This window comes from Lissotriton helveticus, chromosome 6 (genome assembly GCF_964261635.1).
Source record: "Lissotriton helveticus chromosome 6, aLisHel1.1, whole genome shotgun sequence".
NCBI classification, from domain to species: Eukaryota; Metazoa; Chordata; class Amphibia; order Caudata; family Salamandridae; genus Lissotriton; species Lissotriton helveticus.
Window position 1 is genome coordinate 1,975,342,746 of NC_136067.1, and position 14,810 is coordinate 1,975,357,555.

At 40.4% G+C, this 14,810-nt stretch overlaps 1 protein-coding gene across 1 annotated transcript in view; it reads left to right on the forward strand.

The window, feature by feature from the left end:
- LOC144761996 (fucolectin-4-like) overlaps nt 1-14,810 on the forward strand; it is a 267,189-nt gene that overhangs the window by 98,010 nt on the left and 154,369 nt on the right. Inside the window, exon 4 of the mRNA XM_078647162.1 lies at nt 10,608-10,675. Coding sequence (XP_078503288.1) covers nt 10,608-10,675 — 68 coding nt within the window. The remainder of the gene's footprint in view (nt 1-10,607; nt 10,676-14,810) is intronic.

Below are 14,810 nucleotides of genomic sequence, written 5' to 3' on the forward strand. Positions count from 1 at the left end.
CCATTGCATCATATAATTATTTAAATCAAACAATAAGAGGGCACCTGTAAAAGTAATTCCAAAGGCAGGAAAACCGGGAAATCAAAGTAACAACAATACAGAAATCATACCTAGTCTATTTAACGGGCGGAATATCTTGCCATACCTGAAATATGCTACACATTCATAAGGGAGCCAAAATATATACACATTTATAAAAAATAAGTGAAGAAAATAAACTGTCAAATACATCAATTTAAACTTCGAAGTTAATTATAAGGAATATTTTTTGCTGTACAAATATTTTTTAAATCGTTTAATTCATATGATTCCAATACAGAATAGATGTATCATAAGGTATCTTTACAATATAGCCCAGAAATACATAGGCATATATTTACAATTTATAGCGCTCGGGAAGACAAAATATGTTTTAATGCCTGACCACTCTCCTCTTCACCCACCACATTCATTCATACATCATTCATTTATCATCTAGAAACAGTCAGAATAACATAATCTAAAAAAGAAGACAAACCAAACAATACAAGGACCCAAGAGCAATATGCAAGATGCAATATGACCCCAAATTAAAGAAAGATTACAAAAATGAACTGGCCACTTACAAAAATATGACAATCACAGAAAAAAGCAAATTCTTTGTACACAAAATAAATGCATCCAAGAACTCGAGTAAAGACCTGTTTGCAGTAGTCAAAAAACTTGCTAAAATCGAAAATAATAACCCCGAGGATATATCATCCGACTTCTGCAACACATTAGGTCATTTCTTCGTAAGCAAAGTGTCATCAGTATATGAACTATTTAAAAATAATCAGACAGACCACATAATTCAAAACCCCTCCAAAAATACAAAACCAAATAATCAACCCATTTGTACCCCTTCTTTTCACTGGTCTCTACCTACAGTGGAACAAATTAGCAAAGAAATAATGACAACAAACTCGGGCAGTCCCTTAAACCCTTGTCCATCGAAGGTGATGCAAACCTGTTCAGAACAAATAGGACCAGTACTACAAAAACTGTTTGAAGTAATTCTGAACACCAACATATTTCCAAACGATTGGAAAACTATTTCTATCCGACCACTCCTGAAAAAACCCAATTTGGACTGTGAGGTTCCTAGCAACTATAGACCCATAGCTAGGATCCCTTTCGCTGCAAAAGTACTGGAGAAACTGCTGAACAAACAATTTTCACAGTACCTACTGGACAATAATTGGCTTGACCATTCCCAATTCGGATTCCGTGAAGGGCACGGAACGGAGACAGCCCTCCTTACAGCAGCTGAAGAACTTAGAAAAATACTAGACAACGGGGAGAAGGCCGCCTTGGTGCTATTAGATCTCTCGGCGGCCTTCGATACGGTCAGCCACGAGATACTAATAAAACGCATTAGAGAAGCCAGAGCAAGCGATCATGCATGCAATCTCATCGCATCATATCTAAAGGACTGAAAATTCACAGTGGAATTAGGAGAAGCAAAATCAGATTCCTTCGAGGTACCATGCGGTGTCCCACAGGGCTCTTCGCTGAGCCCAACGCTCTTTAACTTATATGTGGCCCCCCTTCCTGAAGTCATAAGGGAGAATGGCTTTACGCCAATCTCCTACGCAGACGATGCACAAATCGTCATCTCCATAGGCAAAGACAAGGAAATAACAGCAGAAAAATTCCAACAATGCATGCTAAGAGTTAGTCATTGGATGCAACAAAATTGCCTCAAACTCAATGGAGAAAAGAGTGAGGTAATGATTCTGGGAGGTAATGCTGACATCTGGTCCCCAGACTGGTGGTCTCATGAACTGGGAACAAGACCAGAACCCTCAGAGAAGGTAAAAAATTTAGGATTCATGATATACACCAAATTAGCATATGAAGCACAAGTAAACAAACTAGCCTCATCTTTTTGGCTGATACTAAAAATGATAAGAAAGATACTCCCATATCTGCCCCAAGATACACGTAAAACGGTAGTGACAGCTCTCGCACTGTCTCGACTGGATTACAGAAATGCATTGTATGCAGGAGCCAGAATAAAAATTATTGAAAAAATGCAGCGACTTCAGAACGCAGCAGCACGACTAATACTGGAAATTCCAAAGTTTCAGCCCATCAGCCATAAATTAGAGTCACTCCATTGGCTACCAGTAGCCAAAAGAGTCAAATTCAAATCACTATGCCTGACTTACAAGGCCCTGCAGGGCAAAGGACCCCTCTTCCTGAAAACACACTTGAAACAATACGAACCATCTAGACTACTTAGATCTGGACAACAAAAACTGATAGCAGTACCCAAGTTTAAACGATCAAACTGGGGAGGAAGACGTTTCCTCATGTACGCAGCGCAAACATGGAATCAACTGCCACTAGATATAAAAAACAGCCCAACGTTGGAGTTATTTAGAAAGAAAATCAAAACTTGGCTTTTCATGGCATAAACTTCAAGAACTGCATTAACTCCAGGCCTGCCTAGGAATACGGACAAGTCATAGCGCCAAGACGCCTTCAGGCATTCGCGCGCTTTAGAAATTGACAAATCAAATCAAGAGCAAAAAATCTTTACTCTTTTGTTAAAGGAAAATTAATTGGCTCACAAGACCATAAACTGGATATAATGGTTCTCGTATCTTGCTTTCTGGCTCCGCACCGACGAGCGTTTCGGTTAAGACCCGCTATCCTGGTTGACCTTCGTCAGGGCAGTAACTCATCAGTTCCAGAAGGTCAAAGAACAAATACAAAAGTCTAGATGACGTATGTATATATACGGACTACACATTTCTTATGCTAAAACTAAATATATTGGATAAATGGTGACGTTCAGGATAAAGGGTGTTACATTACCATATACCACACCATAAAGTGAGCAACCATTCAAATAAAGAAACAAAAGGGAAAGAAAAAATTATAGGTTCACGAAAAAGAATCTAAAAGAAATAAATTGGTGAAATATGTCCTACAAGTGAACATAGCCTTACACCCGAAAATAAACCTATCTTGTGTCTCTGTTGGAGAGAGGTGACGGAATCCAGATAGGTTCCAAGTAGAGTCCTTTATTACTAACTGGTTTGGAAAAAGGAAGGTAAGGAAATGTATAAGGTGCCTCACCAGAGGGGAATTAATGATTAGGAAGCTTTCTTTATCTGCTACTCAATGAGCATTTCTAGGAGGACAAAGAAACAAGTAAATAGGCAGTCTAGGATAAATAGTAATCTATAGGTCCAGTGTGTCTAAATCAAAAGGGTACAAGAACATCTGCTACCTCTCTAGTATGAAGAAATTAATCTTAAGAGGTAGGTTGATATCCAATGGTTGATGGACCCAGACATCAAATGGTCGTAAATGGACATAAATCACAAGATGAATAGAACCTACTAGTATCAGAGAACTCCATGTATCACTGCCGCGTAGTATGCGAATTGCTTAGACGCATCTAAAAAACCAACGCATGCATGAGATATATTCATGAGATATGCACCAAGGGGCAAAATGATTCACTGCACCTAGCACTAAAGAACAGATATATATATCAAAGGGACAAAGTGTGCAATAAAACCACAAGAGGAATATGTGGAAATTCTCAATAGGAAGATGCATAGCCATGGACAGGATGTACAGTCAAATATCTGGAGACTAGCATTAGCATAATGGACAATGATCCTTCTATCTGAATATAGGTTTTTTTTTCAGTAAAAGATGTATTGAACTCCACAAAAGATCACCAAATATATATACACAACAATATATGTAATGAAACATGTAAAATGAGGATAATGGGTTGAGCTATTAGTGTCCTATGTATAAAGGTCCCTTTATCTGGATCTTTTATTCAAAGCTCAAATGTAAGTTATAAGCCCCGTATAGACCCCCAGGCCTCCCCACTTACCGATTCCTAGTTGGCAAATGTACGCATAGCCTCACTCCTTCCACATGTTTCTCGCCCTCTCAGGATGGGAGGGAAAGAAATTAGCCCGTCATGTTTATAAAACGTGCATTCAATGATGACGTTGACGATGATTGCATGAATACAAATAAAAAGCGGTCACTCTTGAGATAGGGAAGCACCATATTAAAAGAAACAGAAGTCAAAATGTAAAATAACTGAAGCAGGCACTCTCAAGATGGAGAATCGCCATACTAACAACAACAACAAAGGAGCTTATAAAGCGCCTGGTGACGCCATCACGGCGTGTCCCCGCGCTGTGGAGAGAAAGTCAAGACCAGAGAAGGGAATTACAGGGAAAACAGGTGGGTTTTTAAGCTTTTCCTGAAGGCGGTCTCCGAGTCCGCTAGTCTAATCTCCATAGGGAGAGCGTTCCATTCCCTAGCAGCCATAGCCCGGAAGGAACGGCCACCCATTCTGGCTTTCCTGATACGGGGTATTTTGAGCAGGCCAGTTCCCCCAGAGCGGAGAGCTCTATTGGGCTCATAGGGAATAGCTAGATCATTCATGTAAGGAGGAGCTTTTTGGGAGATGATCCTATGGCACATTAAGAGTGCTTTAAAGAGAACTCTTTTTTTTATAGGTAGCCAGTGGAGAGTATCTAGAGCAGGTTTGGAGGGTGCTCTCTTGGGAAGTCTAAGAACTAGGCGTGCTGCTGTATTTTGGAGGACTTGAAGTCTCCTGATGTTGTTTTGAGTTGTTCCAAGCAGAAGCACATTCCCATAATCTATCCTAGAGGTCACTAGAGCCTGTGTCATAGTGCGCCTAGCTTCAAGGGGAAGGAGATCAAGGGTGCGGTTCAGGGTCTTCATGACCCCATAGCATTTTCCGACCACCTTGTTCACGTGACAGTCATAGGATAGTTTGGGGTCAACCCAAATCCCCAGATTCTTGGCCGCTTCACAGGGGGTGGGTAACGGCCCCAGACACGAAGGCCACCACTCCTTGGTCCAGCTCGTATCCCTACCTCCCATGACCAGAACCTCTGTTTTCGAGCCATTGAGCTTCAGGCAGTGTTGGGTCATCCAACCTGCCAGAGCCTGCATGCAAGATTTAAAGTTATTTGCAGAAGCAGAGGGGGCTTGGGATAGGGAGATGAGAAGTTGGGTATCGTCGGCATATGAAACTAATTCAATGCCGAACGATTGAACCACTTCAGCCAAAGGGGCCATATACAGGTTGAACAGGGTAGGGCTCAGGGCAGAGCCCTGAGGTACCCCCTGTTCCAAGGCAATGCTTTCAGAGAGAAAAGCGCCTCTCTGAACCTGGAAGCAGCGATTGGTGAGGAAGGCTTTAAGCCAGCCCAATGCTTCCTGGATGACCCCGGCTTTGTTCAGACACTGTAGCAAGATGGAGTGTGCCACAGTGTCGAACGCCGCACTAAGGTCCAGCATTATAAGTGCCATAGTCTGTCCTTCATCTACACCTGCCCGTAGGGTTTCGGTCGCTCTCAGAAGGGCGGTTTCGGTGGAATAACCTGACCTGAAACCTGATTGGGAGTTTTGGAAGGCATTGTTAGACTCTAAATGGGCCATGAGTTGGCTGTTAGCTATTTTCTCAGCCACCTTCGCCAGGTAGGGTAGCAGAGAGATGGGCCGGAGATTTTCCAGGGTGTCCTGACTGATGTTAGGTTTTTTCTTTATAGGCAACACAATGGCTTTCTTCCATTCCATGGGGAGGGTAACCGTGGAAAAGGAGAGTTGGAGGATGTGCCTGAAGTGTCGCTCAAGGACCTCCAGACTGGCTGCTAGTATCTTGGGGGGGGCAGGGTCCCGGGGAGAACCAGATTTAATATTTTTACAGATATTAGTTAATGTGGTAATTTGAGGAACAGCAAAGCTTGTCAGGCATTTTTTAACATGGATAAGCTCCAGATTTTCATTGAAGTCAGAGCCTGATGGCAGGTCGGTGGAGAAATTAGAATAGATTGTGGTAATTTTGTTGGCAAAGTATTTGGCAATATCATTACATTTCTCAACTGAGTCATTATGGGCATTGCTCTCGTTAGTGACTACCGAGATTTCTTTAAAAATTTTAAAAAGCTCCTTAGAGGAGATTGATAGAGGAGACTAGACTGATCAAATGTCAATATGTAAAATAACCGAAGAATAATATTTACCAAAACAAAAAATGGAAAAGACCCAAGTAACAGAGAATCCTAAAAAGGCATCTTTGTCTCTGGCAAAGCCATGGCATCAGCTTGCCTAAAAATCTTCCTGCAGAATATATGCATATGGTTCCCAAAACCAGACTATAAGCAGAGAATCAACTATTAACAGGATCACAACCGCGCTTTTCACCTAGGTAAATAAACACTATGATGACAAGAATATATGAGCAGGTGATACAACTAAGAAACAAATAACATGGCCTAAAGGAGCTCCTCAAGTCAGGCTAAGCAATCCATGGATCCACAAGGAGGATACAAAGATAAACATGAACTAAGCCTAGCAGTTAGCTCAACAGAATCTTTTCTTTTCTGTACAATAGTTCCCAGTGTAGGTCTAAAATCAGGTGAACATTAATAATGATGTGCATATATATATAGGCACTGTAAAACAGATTTTATGCTAGAAAAAATATATCAATTTGAAAGATCAAAGTACTCCTTACTCTAAAACTGTGTATAACCAAAAGTAAATAAAGAAAATATGTTGTACAAGAGCAGTACTCAATCCAGGAGACCAAGTAGAATGAAAACATATTTTTACTCTGTATACAGTTAGTTACTGAGAGGAATTAAAGATCCATATAATAAACATGCTGAACAGGGCTCAAAACACAAAGCAACGGGGTATCGTGCAATGGACAAAAATGCAACCAATATAATTCTGGGTTACATTTGATAGCATTCTCCCAGGGTGTGATTTCATTAAGGCTCTTGTTCTGGGAGTCAAACAGAAAATTCCAAAACACTTCTCTCTTCTTACGAAGAACAGTGTCATCCCTTCCTCTATGTGGTACAATTTCCTCAATGAACGTCGATCGCAGTTCTTTCTCAGAGTGATTCATTTCTGACTAATGTTGAACAAGGGGTGCAGAAACCCTGTGATTGTGGATATTATATTTGTGCTCTCCTATTCTCGTTCTGCACTCTCGTCCATTTTCTCCAACGTATCCAGGTCCACATGGGCATAGGATGAGATATACACTGTTTGAGATCCTACAATTGGTCATGCCTCTCAGTCTAATAGTTTTTCTCCAATGGTTACAGAGTCCAATACTATAGCATTCTCACTGGTATGGCATTTGTGATTTCCCTTGACTGGATGGGTCTCAGTAATCGACTTTTGAAAAAAGCGTTGCCTCTCTCCCAATTTGGCATTGACCAAAAAGTTAGGCAGGTTTTCATTTTTCTTTAATGCATAAGTTGGTCAGGCAAATTTTACCTCTTCATTGTTAATGTTCAAGAGGTGCCACTGAGAGTTAACCGCTTATCTGATCGTCTGATCAAGATTAGAGTGCCATGTGACACAGACTAACTTCTCTTCTATCTGTTCATTTTTGGTCTCAATCATGCTGTCTCCGTTGCAATATCTAGCTCTTTTGAAAGAATCTTGAATAAGGTTTTTGGGATACCCTCCATCTAAAAGTTTAGATTTAAAAACTTCGACATGCCTCATAAATTCCTCAATATTAGTGCAATTTCTCTGTGGTGGTAACACTTGACTAAAGGGAATTCACTGTTTTTGACAGCGAGGAAGGAACCTTCTGAAGTGAAGAAGCATATTCCTAGCTGAAGGTTTAGTATATAAGGAAACTTGAAGTTGTTGATTACAGTATTCTATCCATATGTCCAGGAATCCCACCTCCTAGTTTTCACAGCAAATTTCAGATGAATATCACATAGGTTGATCCATTAACAAAATTAGTTTAGATCATCCTCATTGCCGCATCACGTAAAAAAGATGTCATCAATGAAACTGGACCAGTGGGTATGTTTTCATAAAATGGGGCAATTTTGTTATAGATATACTTGGTCGCAAAGCTATCCATGTATAGATTCGCTATACTAGGCGCACATGCAATCAAATTAAACACGTTTTCAATAAGAACTATCTCCAAACATGGCTGGTTGAAGTCATGGTTTAAAATTGTTGTTGTCCTTTTGCAGAGTCTCGCAAATAACCTTAAGGGCCTGGGTTTTAGGCACATTCGGGTATAGCGCCTCTATGTCCATAGTTACCAGAAATTCCTTTTGGGCACTAAAGGGCAAGCCTTGTATCTTAGAAATAAGATGACTTGTATCTTTGACATAGGATATTTAACAAAGGTTTAAGTGACACGTCAATGTATTTAGACAAGGGTTCTGGGGCTGCTACTAAGGTGGATACAATGGGACTCAAAGGTAGATTAATAGTGTCTTTATGTGTTTTAGGACCCCATAGATGACCGGTATGGGAGCATTGGTTGGTGTAAGGAATTCTGCTTCCTTTGTACAAATAACACCTTCCAGAACTGCCCTTTTCACAATGGCATGTTTTTTTTCTTTTAGCCTCATTTCAGGATCTCCTCTGATCTTTCTATAGTGTTCAGGTATCCTAAAGACCTCTTTAATTTTGGTATTATATTCCTGTGTGTTGAAGATAACAATACCCCTATCTTGGTCACATGGTGTTATATTAATATTACTGTTGTCTTTCAATAAATTAAGGGCTAGATCTTCCTGTTGCGACATATTGGGTGGGGGGTGGAAACATATCTATTTACTTGCAACATTTTAGAAATAACTGCCTTTTCAAAGATTTCCACTTCCGGTTCTATCCGATTTAAACTTGGAATAAAGCTAGAAGTTGGTTTTAGACCGGACTGGTTCTCTTCAGTCATGGATTCATGGGTCATACATTTCTTTTGTGTAATCCATCAAAAGAAGGCAACAAATCTTTTATCAATTCAAATCTATCAATGGGAGGTAGATTGGATTAGGCTAATCTACTTTGTCAAAAGATCCTCTGCCACAGAATCAATATTTTTTACAGATAGATCATTGAAGACAAGTATGGTGTTTAGTTTCTCCAACATTGATGCCTCCTGGTTTGTAGATATTTCTGAGACAGATCTGGGTCCTGGAGGCGCCCCCTGGGTTGGTTCGAAATCTGGGGCAATAGTTCCTCCTTCTGTTCCCTAAAAAAAAGATTGTTGGGGTGGACCTATTTTACTGATTCCTTCTATTGCCATACAAATCAAACTGATTCGAGGAGCTTTCTCCCTCTGAGTCAGTTGTATCCTAAAAAGTAAAATCTTTTTACTTGTCTACGTCTGTTGCTCTGATTGAATAGGGTCTTCTCTGGGACCACGCATAATGGAAAATGAATGTGTATATATACCCATACATTTTTACAAAGTGACGCATTGACCTACCAGTCCGTTGCACTGTTCTTTGGAATGCATTCACTCACACATGAGGAAACCAACAGCAGAAGTGGGCTCAACCACAGACACCTGCTGTGTTATATGGTGGGCAGAAGAAGCATATGATTGGCCATGCAACTTAACAATGGATCAAAATGTTTGCCTGAAAATTCTCTGTACATAAGTGTGCTACGGTCAATATATTTTTATTAAAATGAAAAGTTTGTGGCTCACATCAGATCCAATGACTTGTTTCCTTCCTGACGTATGCATACACTCTGTAACACACCTCATTTCAAACATAGACAAGCATTACAAAAGCCTATGGGTCCGCAATTCTTTTGGCTTTGTAATTTATTTTGTTTTTACCATGGTTTTTGTACAAACTTATTGTTGTGGGGAGCTGCTGGCCACTCACCACAATTACACATTTTGGGATAAAAGTAAAAATAATTTTGGGTCTCCAAAAGTATACATTGTCATGAGAGTCCCTGGCACTGGAGGGAACTTCTTTGATGGTGGATGTGCTCCATGGTAAAGAGCAGAGTGGTTGTCCCTCACAATGACGTTAGACAGTAGCTATAATTTCTGTAAAATCAAAAGGTCTTGGCTAGCTTCAGACCAATAAATAAAGGATACCATATCACCTTTGTTGTTTCTTCTCTAAAATGGCTCTACTTTGAAGCACACAGAATGTATGATTGAATGAGTATTTCTTAGGGAGACCTGAAGTTAAAACCTCACCTACTCAGACCAGAAATTAAGTATTATAGCGGGTCATCGAATTGTGAGAAGCCAGAAGTCTGTCTGATGGGATGCGCATAACTCATCATGAAGTGCACCCCTCACAAGCCTTCTAAAACACCCTTCATGGACTACTTGCCGACAACGCATTGAGATACATAGTGAACATACAAGCACCTTTAGTTTCTTTACAGACATATGGAGGACTCCTACCCCACCAGCAATGGTGATTTACAGATGAAACTCTGCCACATTCTGTTTACATGAAATGTAAATTGTTTTTGTTTCTTATAACTCTGTATTATATTGAAACGTGTTGCTCCTCAAAGTCTGCAAATCCTGCTGACTCCAGCGGGGCCTAAAAGTTGAAAACAAATAAAGGGGAAAGCATGTTTCAGTTATCTGAGGTTGTCATGTTAAATGGTGGGATATTCAAATGAGTTTCTTGTCATCTGGCCGCGCCCAGTCCTCTGTTTCAGTAGTGTCTTCCATGGTCATGGTGGCCCTCTGCTTCCTCTCCAGTTTCAATGAAATCAAAATGGCTAAACATGTCTTTTTCTATTTGCAGAATGAAAGCTGCTCCTGCAACTGCGTTTGTCTGCACACTGCTGCTTGGGGTAGATTTAGCGGTGATAGGTAATATAAATATCCATTATTAGAAACTATTGAGTATATATGCAATGTACAAAGCTGCATTTTCATTGTTATCTTCATATTATATTTCCCTTGTCACAAGCCCATTGTCTAAGTCCTTGAGCACTGGCATCTCTGTTGGACTTTCTCCACAGTGCTCTCCGGGAAGCACCTGGTTCCTCTCCTAGACACCCGAAGGCTAGATTTAAGTTGCTCTTCTGAAAATAAGATTATTCTGCAGCATGTTCTGAAAGTATTGTACTACGGAATATCGAGGCTAGGAATATCGAGATACATTAATATCCTGTATGGAATATTGAGGGACAAAATAAGGTAAGTGGTTAGGAAGGAGGTATAGATTAACTATTCCTAACTCCATAACTATAGACCTTAAAGATATATATATATATATATATATATATATATATATTACCTACTGGCGGTCGCCAGTAGGTATATATAGTTAGGATTTTTTCTCTATGGGTTTTTTGAAAATTCTATGTCTAATAACTTTGCCGTTTGTGGACGGAATTGGCTGAAATTTTCAGGAAAATGGCACATTTTGTTTCTGAGCAGCCTTTGAAAATTTGGGGGGGGTTCGTCAAGGGGGGGCCGAGAAAAAAGGGGGGTCCCAAAACGCGTTTTTCCCATGTTAATTTCCATAGGGCGGTTGGCCTCACTTTTAGCCCGAACGGCAGAATGGATTTGCACGAAACTTGGCAAAATTGTAGGGACTGGTAGCCCGATGTGCCTTTTGTAGGTCTCAATATATGTGCTCCAGTGGATTTTGAGAAATTAACGTTTAAAAAAAGATATATATCTGTAAGCGCGGACCAGGCAGCGGTCTGGTTCGCGGACTTTTCGCGCAACGGAGCTTTGTGAAGCGAAGCTGATTGGTTCTCCGGCGTCTGTCAACATTCCAAACAGTCCGTAGCGGCCGCCATCTTGTCTCTCGGTAGGATCGAGAGACAAGAGGAGGCGAAAGCGAAGGGGCAAATGACCATAAGGGGGAATAGTAGATCCTCGCTGACCCCCTAGGTTTGATGTGGAGGTTTTAAAAGGGCCCCGCGGGGCAAAAAAAAAAATAATAATAATAATCGAACGGCTGAATGGATTTGCACGAAAGTTGGCAAAATTGTAGGGACTGGTAGCCCGATGTGCCTTTGCTAGGTCTCAATATATGTGCTCCAGTGGATTTTGAGAAATTAACGTTCAAAAAAAGATATATATCTGTAACAGCGCTCCGCTTCGCGTACTTTTCGCGTTACGGAGGTTTGCGAAGCTGATTGGTTTTTCGGCGTCTGTAAACATTCCAAACAGTCCGTAGCGGCCGCCATCTTGTCTCTCGGTAGGATCGAGAGACAAGAGGAGGCCAAAGCGAAGGGGCAAATGACCATAAGGGGGCATAGTAGATCGTCCCTGACCCCCTAGGTTTGATGTGGAGGCTTTGAAAGGTTCTCGCAGGGCAAAAAAATATATACCGTTTTTTTAGTTTTTTTGCGTGGAGTGCGCTCGGTTCGCGAACCGGGAAGCGTTCTGGGGAGCGTACTTTCTTGAAAATTAGTGAAAAAAGTTAGAGTACAATAATAATTGTGAGTGATCAGATGTAGGGTAGCTCTGAGAAGAGCTTTTGGGTTTATGGTACATTTAGGTACTTATAAGTAGGTACCAATGCACATTCTTAAATTCAGAGTGAAAACTCTGTTGCCCTCATCTGAGAAGTGAACTCCATCTCCTCTGTAGATATCTTGCATGTAGTAACGCAAGTTATTGTTGTACAGGGAGCCCATTCCATGGTCTCTCATGTAAGCTGAAACAGATTTGTTTACATGCTTCCTCGATTTCTCAATTTGTGGACAAAATTGGTTCGACCACCTCCATTTCTGTCTTTGGCATATATTTGAATATACCAAGGCAGTCTGAGGAAAAAGTGCCATCAATTGCTCAAAGGTGTCCTTTAAAAGCATTTCCAGACCTACCCCAGTCAAAGTGCCCAAATCATTACCTCCACAGTGCACAATTAACAGGTCAGGTTTTGGCAAATGCATAAAGGTTTTCACCAATGGTATCAATTGGTGACATTTTAATCCTCTGTGGCCAAACCACTTAATTTCCACATCTTGTAAATTGAGGTTAGGTAAATTCCTGTTTTCAGCGTACCTTTGAGCCCAATAGATGTAGCTATGTCCAACAATCCAGACAGAAAACATGGCGAGAGAAGGTTCTCCTGCAGTCAGATGAAGTGTGGCAATGAAATGGCAGTTGAAAAAATGAGAGTGTAAAATGAAAAAAACTGAGGAGTTTCTGTGTTAATGAAGCAGTAAGAGTGATTGGTGGATTTTGATTGCTGAAAACAGAAAGTTAGTGTGCATGGATGAGTTCGTTGAAAGATGTATTTTGAGTGGCGAAGAAAAAATCATTAAATGAAAGAATGCTTTGGATATGCAGGTGCACTGAGAGTTCAGAGTTCAATTGCAACATTGTTGTGTGAGAGGTCTTGCAAGAGGTGGTTGCTATGCAGAAAAAGCAGAGAGGGGGCAGAGGGGGGAAGGGTTTTGCTTTGAAAAAAAGTGAGGGAAGAGTTTTGATTGGGTGACATGAGAGATCTGTGTGAGGAATTACAGCATTTCTGTGCTTTTGATAGCTGCAGACTCTGGAGTGCATACCTTTTGCTCTGCTGAAGACAAATTGGTGTGTTTCTGAGACTGTTTTGAAACTCAAAGTATTTGCTAAGGTGAGAAAAAATTTCTTTAATTTAGATAGAAAATAGTGTGCTTTAAGGAGAAAATTATGAAGAAAGTTGTGTTTTTCAAATGTTGCTTTGTCTCAAGTGTTTCACAAATAGATTTTGTTTGTTTGAGAAATTGTAATTGGAGAAAATGTGAAGTATTAGTACTGACAGGGCTTTTATGTGCATAGGAGCTGTGGAGTGTTTTCAAATTATGACTTGTAAATCGTTTTTGAGAAAAAGCAATGGTTTTAATATTGATGAGAAGGACATAATGGTGTCTGCTTCTTTATAAGGTAATTGAGAGTCTTTCCCATTTCAATGTAAGAAGTTTGTCTGTGGAGCAAATTGCTTGTAAATATGCTCCCACCTGTGCATGGCAATTTTCCGTTACATAGGCATGTTAAAGGTGACTGAAACATGCTGCAAAGGCAATCAAAAAATGCTTTTATGTGTCTTAAGGACATTTTAAGTCATTTCCCCATGTGCAGTGTTTTCAAATTATGAGTTGAAAATCGTTTTTGAGGTAAAGGAATGTTTTCAAAATTTATGTGCGCCATATGACCCCAAATTTTTTTTTCAGGGGTGCAGCAGGGTGTTCTTGAGATACCCCTGCACCGTCGGAAAAATTCGTAATTTGCGATGAGGTAATTGCTAATCGCAAATTGCACCTTCATTCCTATGGGCCTCCTGCTGCATGGAAATGAATGGGTAATCTTGCTGAAATGCAAAGTCGAATCTGTATTTAAAAGGGTCTGCACCTCTGTACGGGTGTTCGCTATGTGAAGCACGAAAGTTTCACGGGCCGAACTCAAGGCCACCTCTCTCTGAGACAAAAGAGCTCTTATTCTTGCCATGCTGTTGAAATGTGCTCCCAAGGTTGGTATTTGTGGCCAGATTGAAAACTCCCTATGTTCATGTGTGGGAGGAAATAGAACATTTCTGCAGCAAATAACCCGTTCATTTACTGTTACGATAAAATGAATACTTTTAATTAACCCAGAACAATCTTCATTATTGAGCATCAAATAACTACCATTTTCCAAGAACTTGAACGTGGGGATGATAGCAGGAACTGGCGTGCCTTGCAACACGCAAGCCATATTTGGTCGGTGTTTGTTGCATGAACCGTGTAACTGTCTGTGCCTACACATTAGTGAATGATCTGGCGTCTCAGTGCATTCCTCTCCATTCAGATAAAGTTCTTGATCATCTTTGAAAATCTGTATGTGTATGGAAGCGACCAGACTTGATGAAGAAAACCACTACCTAAAGGTTAATAACGACCTATTGGTATATATTTCATACAATTTGAAAACTTATATAAAGCAAAAGGCAGCGTTATTAAACCGTGGATAAGGCACGTTGCCAAAGCAGTCAACCTTTTGGATTTATACTGGAAATGTTAAA